Raw genomic sequence first — 16,370 nt, 5'->3', positions numbered from 1 at the left:
ACCACCTCACTTGAATCTTGCCACAGCGATGGACGCCAGCATCTCCAGTTCGACTTCCACTTTTCACCCGCCCGACGCTGTCTCACCTCCGTCGAGTGCACTGCCTTCTCCCCCAGATAGCCCCTCTTCAGGTTCTGTCTCATCCTTCCCCTCAGTCTCTTCTTCCTTCTTCTTCAGCTCAGCCGCCGCAAGTCCACCTCTGCCTCAACCTCATCTAGATCACCTACGCGAATTGACAGAGGGTCTCATCATCCCTTCGCTTACTCTACCTTCCGCACTCCGGCGCCCAACTGCATACGGTCAGACTATCGGCGATCTACGAATACTGGTTCTTGGAAACAAAGGTACTGGAAAGACATACCTTGCCAATCTCCTACTTGAAGATAATGATGCCGTGGTGGATTTTGGGTGTTGGGAGGAGACTGAACACGGCAAGGTCTTGTATGCCTCCACGGACTGGATAGAGCATAAAGATGCCCATGGTTTGGAAAAGTACGAGCCTACTAGGAATGTCGAGATTACTGAACTATCGAGCTATAATGTACGTCTTATCCATTTCAACTACCGAAAAACGCTGTTTGAACGATATCCTAGGGAGCTCAACTTGTCAACCAGATCCGATCAATCATTCATTCCCCATTTCATGCATTGGCAGAAGCACTGCATCCCGACCATCCACCTTCTTCGCTCGTTGCCAGTCTACTGTCGTCCTCTTCCACGCCGCTTTTCACTGTCTTGATATTTCTTTTACCTTCTAGTGAGTTTGAACACTGCGCTTGTTTCACTTTATGGCTGACTGTTGTTGTAGCTCCCACTGTTCTTGATTGCCTACTTATCAAGGAGCTGGGCAACGAGATACCTTTGGTCGTTTTGCCTCGCTTACATTCACCACCCCAAGAACCTTCACTCCTTCACAAACTATCATCCTTCCGTCCCTCAACCGCCGTCGCTCTCCGCTCAGGCCTCTTCAATTGCCCTGATACCCTTTCCCTCTTACGCAGTGAAGCAACAGACCGTTTCTTCAAATGGCGAGAAGTCGAACGTATGATCACGCACATCAGACCTAGACCTTCTCTATCTCAGTATTCTCACTTGCGCACGTTGAAGACTTCGATGAGATGGGATAAAGAGAAGTGGGAATCGGAATATCTTACTTCTTTTTCTCAGGATGTTGCTAGACGTGCGAGAGGGGTGGTCATGAGGCAACCGGTACTCACGTTATTGAATCAGCGGCGTAGTTCATTTATCAACGAGGAAGGTGAAGATGAGAAGGACCTCGATTCTGATGATGATGATGAAAAAGAATATTTATTGCCTCCACAAGACTCTTCATCATCATCATCATCATCTTCCTACACACCTCTGGATCCTCTCCATCTACCATCTTTAATGTTCTTTTCAATATCTCTCTTAAAACCACTACGCATACGTCTACACAGATCTATTTCTGGATTCTTCGAATCTATCGCTTCGGAGAAGAATGTCAGGGTTGCACTTTTAGGAGGTTTCTGTGTTGGATTGGGGATTGGGGTTGTTATGGCTAGATGGAAGATGATCTCATGAACTTTAATTTTTCGTTTCGTTTTTTTTTTCGGGTGTTACTTGTACATCGCCTTATCCTTTTTAGTGGGGGTGGACATACTGTTGTTGTAATTTTTTACGTTTTGTACCTTATCAACTCGTTTTTTCTGCGTTTTCTCACTGTATCATAACAACGTTAATTATTGTTCTTGACTCTCCAATCAGTACATCTTAGCATAATATTGAACTACTGGAAGTGCACTAAATGTTTCCGTTGAGGATATCGTCTTTGTCTCCTAGATAAAAAACGGGGATCTGATCCAACGGTGCATCAATTGTAATTGACATTCCACCTTTTCCAAAATCGTGATCCGTCCACCTAGGAATTTGGATTGCTCAGATTTTTTTTTTATCAAAAAGGGAGAGTGTAAACTTGTAACTTGCCAATGTTTCCATGTTTGAGTATCTAGTTTGGGTAAATAGACATCCCATGTCTTGACACCGAATTCGCCTACAGGCGCAACAAGAAGCCGAGGTCCTAGAAAAAAAAAAAACGCACACATGAAATTTGTTTGCTTGTTTGTTTTTTCTTTTTAGTAGAAAGTGAACGAACCGAACATGAATTGATGAACGACAACAGGGTCATTTGTTTTTGTACCCTTCCTCACGAACTCGTCTGATTTTGAGAAATCGAAATAAAGCGGTCGCAGGATGACTTTTCCTGATGTGTGTAACATTTGGAAGAGGGTTTTGACGTAAGGGATGAGTTGATAACGGAGAGCAATGTACTTTTGAACGTGATTTTAGGAAGAAACTTAGGAGTATTGAAAAAAAAGAAAGGATAATAGTATATACCTTTTTGAGAATGACGAAATTGTCTTCGCCGTAAGACCATGGCTAGTAACGATTTTTATTTAAAATTTTATGGCATGGAAGTGAAAGGAATTGCGTACTTCGTTTGGACAAGGATTAGCATGTGGTAGAGTAGATGTTCTTGGTATATTGCATGATCGTGTGCTGAAAGTCAAAAGCATGAGATTGAGTTTTAACATTCGATTGATGAAAAACTTACCCATGAACGCGAGTCTGTCGAGGATCATCAATCAATATTCATAAGCAAAGTATTAAACTCACATAAGGGAGAAATACACCCATCGAAAACCATCTAACGAACAATTCCTTTCCCTATCCATCACAAGTTTAGCACAGTTTCTCAGTAATGTAAACATCATATCTCACCTCATCAGTATCAATATCCAGCCCCGCAAACCCACCAATATCAAGTGTCCAAGAAGAGATACCCGAAGCAGCAACAGAAACTCCAGCCGTAATCTGTTGCAACAACACATCAAACTTTGAATCCGTATCCCCACTCCACAAATAAGAACAAAATCGTTGTCCTCCAATAAAAGTACTTCTCGTCAAAGACATATATTCACATGACTCTTGAGAGGAATCTGTGCCGGTGAGATTTTGGAAACCTTCTTGAATAGCTTGTTGATGAAGCCAAGGATACATTTTCCCGAATCCCTCTTGAGAACCAAGAAAATATTGCGTAAAGGAACGGGAATACGGAATGGAGCTGATTGATTGACCATTGTTCTCGAATGGTTCACCGAGCGTTCCTCCTGCGGGGGCAAGATATTGATGAAACACGGAGTTTGCAATATTTAGAAACATACCATCAGCTTGATCAATCCAAAAATTGTGAATGCCTTTTGAGAAATAGCTGTCGTTTAACCTTTTCCCTGTTGTCTGGTGATCAGGAGTACTGACACGTGGAGATAGTGATGGGAAGTAAAAACGTACAAAGAAACTCTCTCGCGTCAGGATTTGTCGAGTCAACTGAGTTAGGAATTCAGCAAATTGAGCCACCCCCCCAACAAAATGTTTGATGTGAACGGACTTAGTCTAGTATAGACTCCTTCAAAAGAATCTTGAATACCGGTTCCGTCTCTAGTAATCGCTAGGAGTCCTTCTTCCTGGAGAGTAAGATAGTTCTCGGATAAATCTTCTACACTTGGCCATAAAGAAACCATGAGTTCTGCTCCAGTCAGTCTTTTGACTTCTGCTGCCATTGCTGTAGGGTCTGGCCAGACATCGACGTCCAAAGACCTTTTTTTTGTTTTACATTAAACTTGAAAAGAGAATGAATAATGACGAACCAATCTCCTTGAAACTTCCACGCAAAGAAATCTATATTTACGTGTGAATAAAGCTTGCATTGCTATGTATGGAAAGACAAAGACGTACCGATGACGATTAAAGAAACTTGAACCTGTTCATCGTGGAACCTCTGAGCTAGATCAGTGATCTGTGTCTGATTGTAGTATCTAAGTTTCGATTGTTGAAAACCAAGAGAGAATTCGGGTGGAGTTGGTTGACGACCTGCATCACATTATTACGCGATTTGCTGACTTGCCAAAAAATACATACCTGTTACGCCTGTGAACTGCTGCTGAAGGGCATCGTAGTCTTCGGGAGGTGCTGTCGTGCTGCCAAAGCTATGAATGATCAATATCGAGTCAAGTGATATATAAACTCACATCCAATAATCCACCACCGTTGCCTCATCTGCGACAAAGCGAGTCCTGAGACGATCAAATTCTGGGGAAGCAATTTTCATTTGGGAGACGTCGCAACTGAGGACATATCTCACCAATGCGACCTTGGCCTGGATAATTGAAAAACATCAAGTAGCCCTTGCATTTTGGTCTGTTGTTCATAAAGAAATGGTGCACGATCTATATCAGGCTCACCTTGTTCGACATCCATATAGGCAAAGTTACATGTGAGTTATAGTTGATGAGATCAACTATCTGACCCTTTTTATTCACGGTGTGATCTTTGCAACAAGCATGCTGTCCAGTACCAAAGAACATCTCGTCAGGATCAGCTGAGAAACCAAATTGTGCTTGGAAAGATTGTCCATGAATGTCTTGAACGTAGTACCGCGCAGGTAAAACCTTTGTGTCGACATATTCGCTGGTGAGAAGCGTCAACGTTCCATTGGGCTCTACACGGGAGAACGAAGTGACGCCGAAAGATACATCGACAACTAGATTTCCGTTACGGACAGTTGCGTTACCACGGAAGGGTATAGTGATGGAATGTTCAAGGCCTTTTGAACTTGGACCCTCCAAAGGAGGATCAAGGAGAGCAGAGGGCTCACGACCCGTGGGGTCGCGAAGAAGGCTAGCACGAACGCGGAATCCATGGTTTCCAAAGGGCTAGAAATTCCTGTAAATAATACTGAACAGAGATTTTAGGCGTCTTACCTGGATATGAATGCGTTCAAATCCGTTTTGGAGTTTGATACCAGTTGCGTTTGGATTGAAATAATCAGCAGCGAGTGAGAGCGAAATCGGTAACACCAGGTAGCACAAAATCAGGCTTTGCAGTACCATGGCGGGATGATGCGAGAGAAACCAAAGTTTCGAGATTTAAAGCAATAGTAAGTCATATTCCAGCGGGCCGTGAATGGAAGAGAAGCAAACAACGAGTTGAGAACGGTGAAGCGGAGGTTCATGTGACAAGGAGATGGGCACGGGTAGCTCATCGATGATGCTGCCCGCGATGTATTCGAAGAAAGGGCCCGAAGAAAGTGGAGAGTGTCGAACTCTAGGAAGCAAGCGGCAGTATTTAGTTGGGAAGGTATTCTATGTTCAAGTTAAAGGAGGAATAGCCAGCTATCTCCGCGGTTTGCGTCATAATATGTATAGTCAATTAGGAAGCAGGACAATTCATGTGAACTAGACTTCCTGAGTAGGATAGTTCGAAGCAATGGCTAACCTTGGCTAACTTGCCACAACCTGAGCGAGAGTAGCATCATTGTTTGTGCGGAAAGGCTTTGGCAAACAGTGACGAGGTGCTGATCCCTGTTTGTTGTAAAGTCCGACGAAGGATATTAATGTCGCTGGAACATCTCTTCGCCTCCTCCAAGCTCGCTGTTGTAATTCCAGACACTTCTGTTGTATATCCCCCGACACAACCGATAGACGAATGGCTGCAGATTCTCTCGTCTAACACCCCGGAACGCAAGCAGGCCTTTTTCGGTAGGTCCCACGTTTTATCCAACTGGCGGCCCATTGACCAACGACAGACGAACAGTTGCAGTCACTTCTGACATTGAGGATCGAACACCCAACTCCAAATGAACCAGCTAACCCGGCCAAACCTCCTCCATCCCTGATCGATTTCCTGGCTCATATCCAGATTTCCTTGGAGGCCAGTTACATCTCTTCCGAGCCTATCGTTGCGGAAGCACCTCAAAGTAATCGCCTTTCGGCACCTCCACGGACCGCCTCGCTCGGTTCCAGGGCTAGTCCTCGATTAGGAGCTCACCATCCGTCAATCTTTCCTCCCACTACTCCACATCCTACTCCTGCCACTACTGAGCACGATAAGAAGTATGTCGCCTCGCAGGGAATTCCGCTTTTTACCAGCATTTGGGGTCAGAATCCCTCTGATAGCTCTCGGGAAGACTTCTCTCTTGTTTGGTCAGACAGTGAGCAGTTGTGGGTCGCGATCTACCGTCTTGCTTTGACTGTCTGTACGCCAGTTCGCATGTTTGTTATTAAGTGATACTGACGCCTTTTCAGCGTTTCTTCGCTTGTCATTTACAGACCCCTTGCTATGCCTCACTATATCCGCCACCTTACGCGAAAAACCTATCACATCATCCTCAACTGAGCATCCTTTGATCCGCTTTTTGAAAACTTACGACGATGTTGATATCCCAGAGTCGCCCAAGGCTTTCGATCAGGATGAATCGAAGGATAAAGATGATAATATCAACATGTTTGAGGAAGTTAACCTTCTTGAAGGCCTGTTAGCTGGTAAGTACTCTTAATCATCCAGTCTCATTAAGTTTCCAATGCAATATAGGACCCACATTCTCCAAGATGGGACCTGCAATCGATCTTCCCTCTACCAGACTTGGTACAGTCTCTCGGCAAAAATACTTCCACTTACCACCCGTAAACCTCCCTACACCCACCGCACCATCCCCCTCGCCGGCCACAGCCCGCGGAAAATCCCATCCGACACTGCGTAAGTCGTATCGTAAAACACTACAAACCGCTTCTGGCTTTCGCGTTCGTATGAGGACTGTTTTCGTCCCCAGCATCGTCCTCAGCTCTTCCCAAGAGGAATACGATAAAGTGGCTGCTGGAAATGAGCGAACAGTGGTTCTCTGCGTCGAGATTGAAAATTCTGGAGAATCTGGACAAGGTGTTGGGTTCGAAGTTGAAAGAGTTGACGTGTCCATTAGTGGAGATGAGGCTATGGCAACTCTCATCACTTGGGGTCAAGATGGTTTCACCGCCAAAGAAGCTGTGTTTCCGCTGAAGATTGCTGAGTCGGCCCAGTATAATCTTCTATATGCTGTCACCTTCCTCCGATCACCTGAAGAACTTGACGGATTTTCCTTCTCTCGCACCACAGGGGCCCAGCCTCCTGTCGATTTACATCGTGTCGTGTCCATCAATATTCATGGAAAACCGTACACACATGTCCAAGAATCGTTATTATATCCAACGCAGACATTCTCGTCGAAATGGAGTTGCATACTTGACCTATCGACTCAACAACCCCAGAATCCTTCTAATCTTGATCCTGTTGATCCCTCCAATGCTCATCCTAGTGTACTCCCAGAGCCTCCGTCACCTTTCCCCGTTCTTGGTCTCCAATCTGGGAAACCTACCCCACCAACACCTACAAGCGGAAACCCGGATGTCAAGTCATCCCAGCTTGTTGCAGGACGAATCCTCAAATCATCTAGACCAAGAATCTCCTCGGTACCCATACCAGCTAGATCTTCGACTCCTAGTCATATTCAATCACACTATATTCGTTCGTCTACAACATATAGTGCTCCGCCCATACCACTTGACAACGCACAAACACCTCCAATCTTTGACTTGCCTATCACACCAGCATATCCTTCTTTTCCTTCTTCAAAATCGGCTATACCGCCGACTCCGATGGGTCACGCTCCTATTATATCACAAACGTCCGTTGGCTTAATCGGTCCGAATATTGAAGCACGAAGATGGAGAGGATCGACGACGTTGGGAGGTGGTGTTGAGCCGCCGACTCCTATACCTCATCAATATGACACTGGAGGTTTTGCGAATGAACAACAGAGGGTTTTGATGCGTCAGACGCCGACACACGAATTTTCTGATAACAATAGTGAATCGATTGTTGTTTCTGTGGGGTTATTGGATGTTATCAAAAGTGGTGGGGTTGGTCCGAGAAAAGAAGGGAGGGAGGAGCATGAGGAGGAGGAGGAGGAGGAAGTCGAGCTTGGTCCGGGAAGGATCTATCCACTTGATTCTTTCACTTTGGATATTTTTGTTTTCAATAAGTCGGAAAAGATAAAAAGGTTTGAGATTAGCTGTTTTGAGAGACGGAGGAGAAGAGGTGGCGGAGAGCAGAATCAGAGTAACGGTGGTGGGGGTGGTGGTGGAGGTAGTGCTGGTGGAGCAGGAGGAAAGATGGGATATCCTGGGATCTTGCCGATGGAAAGTCGTGTACGGATAGGGTAAGTGTGCTTCTTTCAACTCATTTCGCGTGTCGTTTGTTAATGAAGACTAAACTACTATAGACCTCTACTCCCTTCTGCTTGTCAATCGGTTAGGATGGAGTTTCTTGCGGTGTCACCTGGTGTACATTCTATTGAAGCCTTGACGTTGAAGGATATCGAGTCGGGACAGTCTGTCAACTTGAGGTATGTATTTTTAAATATATATGATATATCTCACTCTAATTCTTTGTTCTTTCTTTCTTCCGGTATCAGATCGGTTATGGATATCGTAGTTCACGAGCCTCAATCGTCTGAGGCTTTGCATAAATGAGCCTCATCTATACATACATACATACATTATTATCCTCATCATGGGGATATCGTTTCATTTTAACCTCCGTTGACACCGCCTTTAAGTCAACATGTGACATGCGCACTTGCTCACTTACATACCATCGCTTAACACTTTCTTTACGAGTTATATTTAAAAAAAATTACTATCATTCCCCCTTCCTTCCTTTTTCATATGCAATATGTGCGACCTTGGCGGGGTTTCTCGGGGCCTTTCAGGTTTAGCGAGATGTGGTAAGCGATATGGCACTGTAGGTGACTTTTTTGTTTTTGCTGTCATTGTTTTTTTTTTTGTCTTTTGTCTTTTTGTCCTTTTTATCGTCTTTCCTCTCCTTACTATTTAAAATGTTTTAACGAAGAGGTCTGATTTTTCGGTACACTGAAAATTCAAAATGAAACCAAAGCCTGAATGTTGTTCTTCTAGAGTTCTCGAAGTTTTTCTTTCAGTAATCGAGGGTCATACCACTGGCCCTGAGGTTTCCCAAAAAACTTTCTTTTTATAAAAAATCCACTAGCACACGATCAAGTAAAACTTTCTCAACAAAAGACGCTATATTAGCCTCTCTTCTAGCATCTTTTCTCAATCCCAACCAAACGCAACAAAGGGGATTGGGGAACGAAAAACGAAGGCTCAACGCTTACAAGGGTACCCAACTCAATTGGATAACCTGGTCAAGGATGCACATGGATGCGAATATAGAATCATATGGAATCATCGTCATTAGAGTAATGTACGGCAAGGTCGTGGGTGGAAAATTAATGTATTCTATTTATAAAATGAGGGTTGCCGACATTAAGCGGTACCACGCGCTCGTATTGTATTTGTATTGTATTGTATTGTATTTCCGCAGCTGGTGAGATCTCACCAGTGACGAAAAATACGCCAACCCGACTCCCCCCCCCTGTAATAATGGATGAGAAGAAAAGGACAAATAAATAATTGTATATATCGAAGCAAGAACGAAGTACAGACGACCAAGATAACCAACTTCAGTAACGACCAATTTACTTGTATTTTGATTAGTCCCAAAGGATAAAGAAAAAATAAAAAAAAGAAGAGAAGCGAGGATGAGAAATGCAAAAAAGGGTAAGCGGATGATGGTGATATCAAAAGTTGCGGATTTGTGTTTGAGATTGGGTAGAAGTTGTTGCGTGATGATTGGACATGTCAAAACGTGCTATGAAGATAGGTTCATCATTTTTTCGTTCCTTTTCGAGGATCGTTTGAATGATTGCGTGAGATGTTGAGGGTAACGCTTGAGATGATGGTAACAAGGCGGGAAAGGAATTAAAATGTCATACAACATTAGCTATACCATAAACGTTGGTCGACGCGTATACTGCATCTGTGACCCGGGTTTCGAAGCTCGGGGGGGAGGTCGTGGGGCTGGCCGCCGGAAAGTCTATACGAAAGGAGAGATCAGGGGGGATTAAAAATGTGTGGGAATCAGAATGCTACACACATGTCTTGACATGATCATCTTCGCCATTGAAACAGGGACATCTGTTTGATACATTGCGGGTACTGGTTGGATAGCCTTGGTTAGTAAAGAAGAAGCAGACACTATAGCCGCACAACATACGAGGTGATTCGAAAGCGGGCCCAGCTCTCCGCCATGGCTGTGCGGCAGAGCGTTGTTGTGCTACGAATCCTACTCCCTGACCCTTCATGTCGTTCTCGTTGAGCTTCAGAGAGACCGGTAGTGTAGGTAAGTTATCCCATTTGAAGCATGCCCATCCCCGAGAGGTGGGGGACGAGGGAGACGACTGTGACTCCTCCTGTTCTGCGTTCTCTGTCTGGATGCCCACTAGTTTCCGTTTCTCCTGCGAAAGCGATGACCGTGACCGTAGAAAGAGCAAGGCGGCTCTGATGACGGCAAGAAGGAAGACGGAGGCGAGGAGAGAGAAGAGGATGGAGTTGGGGGTCGAGAGGTGGAAGGGAACGGTGGAGGAGAGCCGGATGAACATGGGAGGCGACCAGGGGAGGGAACAGCGACGGCGGGAAAGCAGCGACGTGGTTGTCCTGAAGCTAAATATATAAACCCGGCCACCCAAGACTGGCCTCTCACGGCAATCTCCGGTCCTTTCCCACCCCAGCACCCGGGCCACGCTTGCTCTGCTCAGCCTCAGCGGTCCCTTCGCCTCCGCCTCGTCTCTTCATCCAACCCTGCTCCTCCCTTGCCGATGCTCTGGCTCTCACTCGCACCCTCTCCTCTCCGTAATACATCCCTGCATGTCACTGATCGAAGCCTGTTACCATACAACTGATTCACATACGCCCCTCTCCACAATCATTTGCAATATTCTCTCTCAATGCCGATAATTGACCCATTCTCCCGTCTCTTTCCCCGCATTGGTCCAAACACCCAATGTGGCTCATCTTCGGCGTCCTGTCATGAACGCGTGCTCAAAATTGATTCTTAATTCCGAAGGCGCGGATAATCTACTAATCACTGCCGACAGTCTTTTTCTCTTATCCGAAAGTATCGTCGCAAGTTTATAATAACCGGTCGATCCACTAGCTATAAGCAACCATAACAAGAAATCATATAATGTGATTAGAACACTTTGTTAATCCTTTTAAAGTTAAAGGAGGCGAACGGCTCCTGCAACTCGCTTAGTTGATCATAACTCATAAAAGACCGAGGTGGTGGCGAGATTCGTTTATGAACGTCAGAAGAGTGGACCTGGCACTCTACCAAAGAAGAACGAACTCTGTCCGACATTAGAAGTTTATCCATGTGCATGAACATGGGCCTCATGGGTACTTTCTGAATCGAGAGTAACCCATGGCTGACTGTCCCCGTTTTACTCATCAAATATATGTAAGACTATTCGACAATAGCATCTAGACTCAACTCGGAATGCTATTTGAAATCGAGGCGCCGATTTACTCTGCTAAATTCTTGTCAGCATTCATGCTATCTCGACAGGGGAATATGAGGCCGCAGAACTGCTGCTGCTCAAACGCTCGTAATAGCGGCATTAACACCTCTAAGATCAGCCTCCATGCTGTTAGTTCTTCTTATTTATTTTTTACTTCACATATATACCCGAAGAGAGCGGCACGGCAATGAAAGTCGTTGGATGATTTGTCGGATGAAAAATTTCGCTGGAAGCAGGATTTGAACCTACGCGGTGAAACACCAAGTGATATTAGGGAAGACGTTGTCCATTCAAATCACTCGCCTTAACGACTCGGCCATCCCAGCGTGCTAAAACCTTTGGTTGATTCGACACCACCACATACATCCATTTTTATCCTTCGACCTTGGTGCGCACTTTATGAGAAATGACCCGACGGACGAGCATCTTAGGGTGCTCAACTCCTCACACCAGACTTTTATGGAAAAAGCTTAAGAAATCAAAAGCAAGCGAAAAAAGACTTCTCCTTGAACGCACATGTTGTATGTGGACATCGGTAGAAACATCGTGATGTATGCATGGCAAAAACTCATTGTCTGCTTAAACGCTGAGCAAGTATCTCACAAAGACCATTGATCTTGCATCCTGCATGTTTCACGAACGAGATGCAGCACATCGCAGCGCATTCTCCGCCCGAGGACAACGAATTAATTTGATCGTACAGTCCTCGTTTGAATTCGGGTTCCCCCCCTTTTCAATTTCCGGGTTTCTATATGGACTTGACTTGAATCAGGGATGCTCATGATCACTCTCCTTGGACTACCCTGAGACAGGATGATAAGTTTGGACACCGTATATAAATCTTGAACTTGTATATAGTCGTTTCCTCGTAAGTTTTGGGAAATTACTGAAGTACTTCAACCGCCGGCGTGGAGTAGTTGCACGAACGCACGAAAGTTACAGCGGTATGTAGCATGGCAAACGTGCAACAAACGCGACTCAGCTTTTCCTAACGAGAGACAGCTCTAAAAGTATTAACACAACGTGTATTTATTCGTTGCCGATGATGCATGTAGGACTGAAATGAGATCACATTAGTGGGCGGTTATTTTTTCATTATATCCGCGTTATACGGTAGGTTGAACAACCGAGGAAGAAGGATTAATGAAACTTGTTTCTCTTTTAATACGTCGTCGATATGGCGTCATAGATGAGGCGTGTGGGTGGGTTCGAGTGTTAACGTTCATGTTGTTTGTTAATGCGGCACTGGTGTGATCGTGAATGCGGTTACTCGGAGGCAGAACGTGATCGTAGTGAGTGAGCACTGATCATGAGCTTAGTATTAGAAAGTTCTGAATAAAATGTTTTTCCAAGTCACAATTCTCGTAGACCGGAAGTTGAAGCGTTATTAGATCAAAAGATAAACCGGTATAAAACGATACGGAAAGACCGGAGAAAGAAAATACCGTTGCCGAAGTGAATGGAAGAAACGAGAGATTGATCATGAGATAACACCTAATCAGAGGCACCGGAGAACAATACCCGTCACCCGTGTAATTACTACCTTAAGGAGGTCTTCTTTTATGGTCAACTTTCGCAGATGGAGACTCAGGACAAAGTTTGAGGCGATTATGGAGCAGACGACATGAATATGTCCCTGCATTAATTAAATCGCAATCCGATTGGAAAGAGATGGTAATACTTTGTAGATGGCTTGCCGTTGCCGAGTTGGCTGAGTCTCAACCGGCATCCAGGTTGGGTGAAGCAATCAGCCTGAGTTTGAAAATGAAAATGACGCTATGTGATTAGTTAGAGTATCAAAGAGTCATGCAACTAAAGGCTCTTGGACCCTTACCACCACGTGAGTGGTTTTCTACGGACAATGCACTGTCCAAGGCAGCATATACAAGGGCACGCCCTGCCGCCTGCTCCACGGAGCATACCCCAACCTCTACGGAGACCAGGGCCAAGCAACGTCGTGTAAATACCAATACACGAAGCCTCCTCATGTACATATGACACACAAATCACCGAAAGACCGCAACACGCAGCAACCACACCCAAAACATGCGGTAATGCCTACAAGACCATTTATAACAACTCAACACCAAACCTCCACCCATGGACGGAATGAGCAGATACGCCTCGCCCGCGAGACAAACGCAGGAGAAGGACATTTTCAACACCCCCGCCCAAAACCTCCAAATGTCACCCATCACCTCACCACCCCAAACTACGATCCTTCCCCCCCACCCCCCCTCCATGCCCTCTACCCCACTGAGAGCTATAAACACCGTGAACTTCGAGCAGGAGGGACACACCCCAAAACGCTCCCTTCCCTTGGAAGAAAACGGATCCCCCGACCGCTCCACCAAGCTGGCCAAACTTGACCCGCCCGCAGGAGTCAGCGCGTCCATACACAACCCCAATCCCCAATCTACAGGCATCCCCCTAGACCAACCAGACATACCAATGGGCGATGCGGAACAAACTGACGAAGCAAGCGGACGCAAAATCGTCGGTAACCACATCACCACATCGAAAGGACTCACCTACACCGCCCCCCCGCCTGGAGGCTTCCCAACCCCACAACTCACTAGGCCCTACGCGAAGAACGTCTCCCCGCTTCTAGCCGGCCAAGTCGAAGCACTAGGTCCCCACACGATTTGGGTCAGACCATGGAAGATGAAATTCATCAAAAAAGACGATGCCCAAGAGGAACGAGATGCCATCTCTCAAGTGCTCACAGACTTCTTCGAAAGAGACGACCCGATCGAACTCCTCGCCACCAACCCGGCCCCCAACGCTATAAGAGTCTACGACAACACACCGTGGTACTTCATCGTACCTAAACTCTCAGAGAACGAATACAGAATGGCGGTCAAAACCAAAGTCATAGCCTCAAACACTGCTACACTCTTCATCCTCCCAGCTACCCAACAAATCCCCTCTTTCGTCATGCTCATTAAAGGAATAGACCAGCCAACTGGGAAAGCAGACGAAGGGGCTCTCATAGTCAAAGAAACGGTACAAAGAGTAATGAGAGACCGAGTGCCAACACTCAAATCGACGCTAGAAAACCTATCCGAAATAATCAAGAACCCCGGCATTGCTATTTCTTTCTTCATAGATAGCATCGAAGCCAACGCCGTCCGAGTCCCCAAAAGCAAAACAAACAGCCACCAAAACGTCACACACTGGTCGATTACGGCCAAGAGCATGCCACCCTTCACCCTTTTCGACTCCTACATCAAATTCATAGAGATCTACGACGGAGCCGAGTTCCAGACCCTTGGCTATGGCATTGGAAAGGTCGCGAAAGGTTCCGAAACTGTAACCTGTTACAACTGCAAATCGAGCGACCATCCTGATGCCAGATGCCCATTTCCCGCCATCCCGGGATGGCTAGCCCCGACGGACGACAAGTTTCCCTGGTCCAAAGCAGAACCGGAAAGGCAGAATGACTCAGGGAGAGGAAGGAAACCAAAGAGAGGTGGATACCGAGGTAGCTACAACAAGACCAACTAGGATTAACCATGTACGATCTTTGCGACCCTCACAATCCGCCTCTTCTCCGTTTTTTTCTCTACATTCTCATCCCCCCCCTCCATTCTCCTTTGCATCCCCCGCCCATCCACATACTCACGTCGTGCCTACACTAGGCGTAGCTAATCCATACTGTCCCTACATTATAATTTGACTCCTTTGCCCTCGAAACCACACGCATACATGCCCTAAGACCCTACACTACATACCCCCCGGGAGGCTGGCAAACCTCCGCTGCGCCCAAATATACCTACGACAGGCTCAATTGGTAACCTGTGGTAAGGGAAAGCCATCGCGGAGGGGGATAAATGTCAAACCCGAGTCAGTACCAGCTCCCATTAAACTAAACTGACAGAGACGAAGAGGACTTGAAGCCCTCTCTAATCTAGCTTCACCTATCCGAAAGGTTAGCCTACCCAGGAAAGGTAAAATCAGGCTACTTCACAATCACAAATATACAGAGACACAAACAACTTGGACACGGTAAACGAATGGATTGGCCCCCAAAGCGGAAGAGTTGAAACCCAGGCCGCCGGACTAAACTCTGATGACGCTGAGGGGATACCCGCTGGCGGAATAGCGGAACCGGAGCACAGAACAAACCAAAACAAAAGAAAGAGACCACAAACGCCCCAAAATCATCTCCGGCTAGCTAAACCACAAAAAAATACGAGAGCGAACATAAAAATTGCCTCGTTAAACATCCAGGGCAGAGGCGCAAACTCCATATACGACCCAAATAACAAATGGAATAGGATTAACCAACTAGTAAGGGACAACGACATAGCAATTCTAGCTGTCCAAGAAGCACACCTCGACAAGGAGTCATGCGAAAAACTAAACGACCTGTTTTATAATATTACAATCTTCACATCACCCGATCCAACAAACCCAAATGCAAAAGGAGTTGCCTTCGTCATCAACAACCGTATAGCAGCAGTGGGAAAAAATATAAGAATTACAGAAATCATCCCAGGTAGAGCTATACTCCTAGAATCTAAATGGCACAACGAAGAAACTATAACAATACTAAACGTCTACGGACCAAACAATAGACAAGAAAATAGTAATTTTTGGAAACACCTGGACAACCGCTGGACTACTGAAACGCCTGATCTCCCCTTCCCTGACCTGCTGCTCGGTGACTTCAACGTCACAGAAGACAGGATTGACCGGTGCAATGGAAACAGAGACAACACACACGCAATAGACAGCCTACAAATGCTCCTCCATGATTTTGAACTTACTGATGGGTGGCGCCACACCAACCCAAATCTCAAGGCCTACACCCTCCTACACAAAGGAAATAGCCACCAGTCACGCCTAGATAGAATCTACCTCACTAGTGACAAACTCAAAGTAGCCCAAGACTGGGAAATACAAAATACTGCTATCCCCTCAGACCATAAACTCGTATCATGTCGAATTACCAAGCCAAATACCCCCTTCATTGGGAAAGGCCGTTGGACAATCCCCCTCTTTGTCCTCGGAAATAAGAACTTCATTCAAGAAGTAGAAAAGAAAGGAATAGAACTCGTACAAAACCTGAAGAAGTGTA

The 16,370-nt window shown here is 45.8% G+C and overlaps 5 protein-coding genes and 1 non-coding gene across 6 annotated transcripts; 3 read left to right on the top strand and 3 right to left on the bottom strand.

Annotated features, from left to right (window-relative positions):
• Positions 1-236: 236 nt before the first annotated feature.
• Positions 237-757, top strand: AGABI2DRAFT_194798 (hypothetical protein; the record flags this gene model as incomplete). The annotated part of the gene is made up of 2 exons (XM_006455072.1): positions 237-541; positions 595-757. Coding segments are annotated over 2 exons (467 nt in total), but the record flags the coding sequence as incomplete, so codon positions are not given.
• Positions 758-1,782: 1,025 nt separating this feature from the next.
• On the bottom strand, positions 1,783-4,928 carry AGABI2DRAFT_75421 (hypothetical protein; the record flags this gene model as incomplete). Its single annotated transcript, XM_006455071.1, has 17 exons — positions 1,783-1,916; positions 1,955-2,059; positions 2,135-2,309; positions 2,377-2,418; positions 2,475-2,588; positions 2,656-2,706; positions 2,761-3,149; positions 3,204-3,269; positions 3,331-3,366; positions 3,428-3,636; positions 3,687-3,717; positions 3,775-3,909; positions 3,958-4,016; positions 4,068-4,128; positions 4,181-4,223; positions 4,281-4,751; positions 4,800-4,928. 17 exons carry the CDS (start codon positions 4,926-4,928, stop codon positions 1,783-1,785), a joined length of 2,250 nt encoding a protein of 749 aa, XP_006455134.1.
• Positions 4,929-5,431: 503 nt separating this feature from the next.
• AGABI2DRAFT_209447 (hypothetical protein) lies at positions 5,432-8,565 on the top strand (the record flags this gene model as incomplete). The annotated part of the gene is made up of 6 exons (XM_006455070.1): positions 5,432-5,576; positions 5,624-6,073; positions 6,123-6,359; positions 6,409-8,068; positions 8,132-8,254; positions 8,324-8,565. 6 exons carry the CDS (start codon positions 5,432-5,434, stop codon positions 8,379-8,381), a joined length of 2,673 nt encoding a protein of 890 aa, XP_006455133.1. The 3' UTR covers positions 8,382-8,565.
• Positions 8,566-9,372: 807 nt separating this feature from the next.
• AGABI2DRAFT_138394 (hypothetical protein) lies at positions 9,373-10,421 on the bottom strand. The gene is made up of 3 exons (XM_006455069.1): positions 9,985-10,421; positions 9,865-9,926; positions 9,373-9,804 (listed from the first exon to the last, which is right to left on the bottom strand). The coding sequence occupies exons 1-3, from the start codon at positions 10,367-10,369 to the stop codon at positions 9,712-9,714; spliced, it is 540 nt and encodes a 179-aa protein (XP_006455132.1). The 5' UTR covers positions 10,370-10,421; the 3' UTR covers positions 9,373-9,711.
• Positions 10,422-11,511: 1,090 nt separating this feature from the next.
• Positions 11,512-11,613, bottom strand: AGABI2DRAFT_t107. The gene has a single exon. It is a non-coding gene; the product is annotated as a tRNA-Ser (tRNA).
• Positions 11,614-13,090: 1,477 nt separating this feature from the next.
• On the top strand, positions 13,091-14,987 carry AGABI2DRAFT_180318 (hypothetical protein). The gene has a single exon (XM_006455068.1). It carries the CDS (start codon positions 13,388-13,390, stop codon positions 14,792-14,794), a length of 1,407 nt encoding a protein of 468 aa, XP_006455131.1. The 5' UTR covers positions 13,091-13,387; the 3' UTR covers positions 14,795-14,987.
• The last annotated feature ends 1,383 nt before the right edge of the window (positions 14,988-16,370 follow it).

This window comes from Agaricus bisporus (assembly GCF_000300575.1).
Source record: "Agaricus bisporus var. bisporus H97 unplaced genomic scaffold AGABI2scaffold_10, whole genome shotgun sequence".
NCBI classification, from domain to species: Eukaryota; Fungi; Basidiomycota; class Agaricomycetes; order Agaricales; family Agaricaceae; genus Agaricus; species Agaricus bisporus.
The sequence above is the reverse complement of the archived record's forward strand: the minus strand, read 5'-3'. Positions and strand labels throughout refer to the sequence as shown.

What these genes read in the sequence shown, in the direction of transcription:
- AGABI2DRAFT_180318 (XM_006455068.1), top strand. Translation starts at nt 13,388, where the DNA reads ATGGACGGAATGAGCAGATACGCCTCGCCCGCGAGACAAACGCAGGAG.
- AGABI2DRAFT_138394 (XM_006455069.1), bottom strand. Translation starts at nt 10,369, where the DNA reads ATGTTCATCCGGCTCTCCTCCACCGTTCCCTTCCACCTCTCGACCCCC. An exon ending in GCCCGCTTTCGAATCACCTC is followed by an intron (nt 9,927 to 9,984) that starts GTATGTTGTGCG and finishes CTATCCAACCAG; the next exon opens with TACCCGCAATGTATCAAACA. An exon ending in AGATGATCATGTCAAGACAT is followed by an intron (nt 9,805 to 9,864) that starts GTGTGTAGCATT and finishes CCTTTCGTATAG; the next exon opens with ACTTTCCGGCGGCCAGCCCC.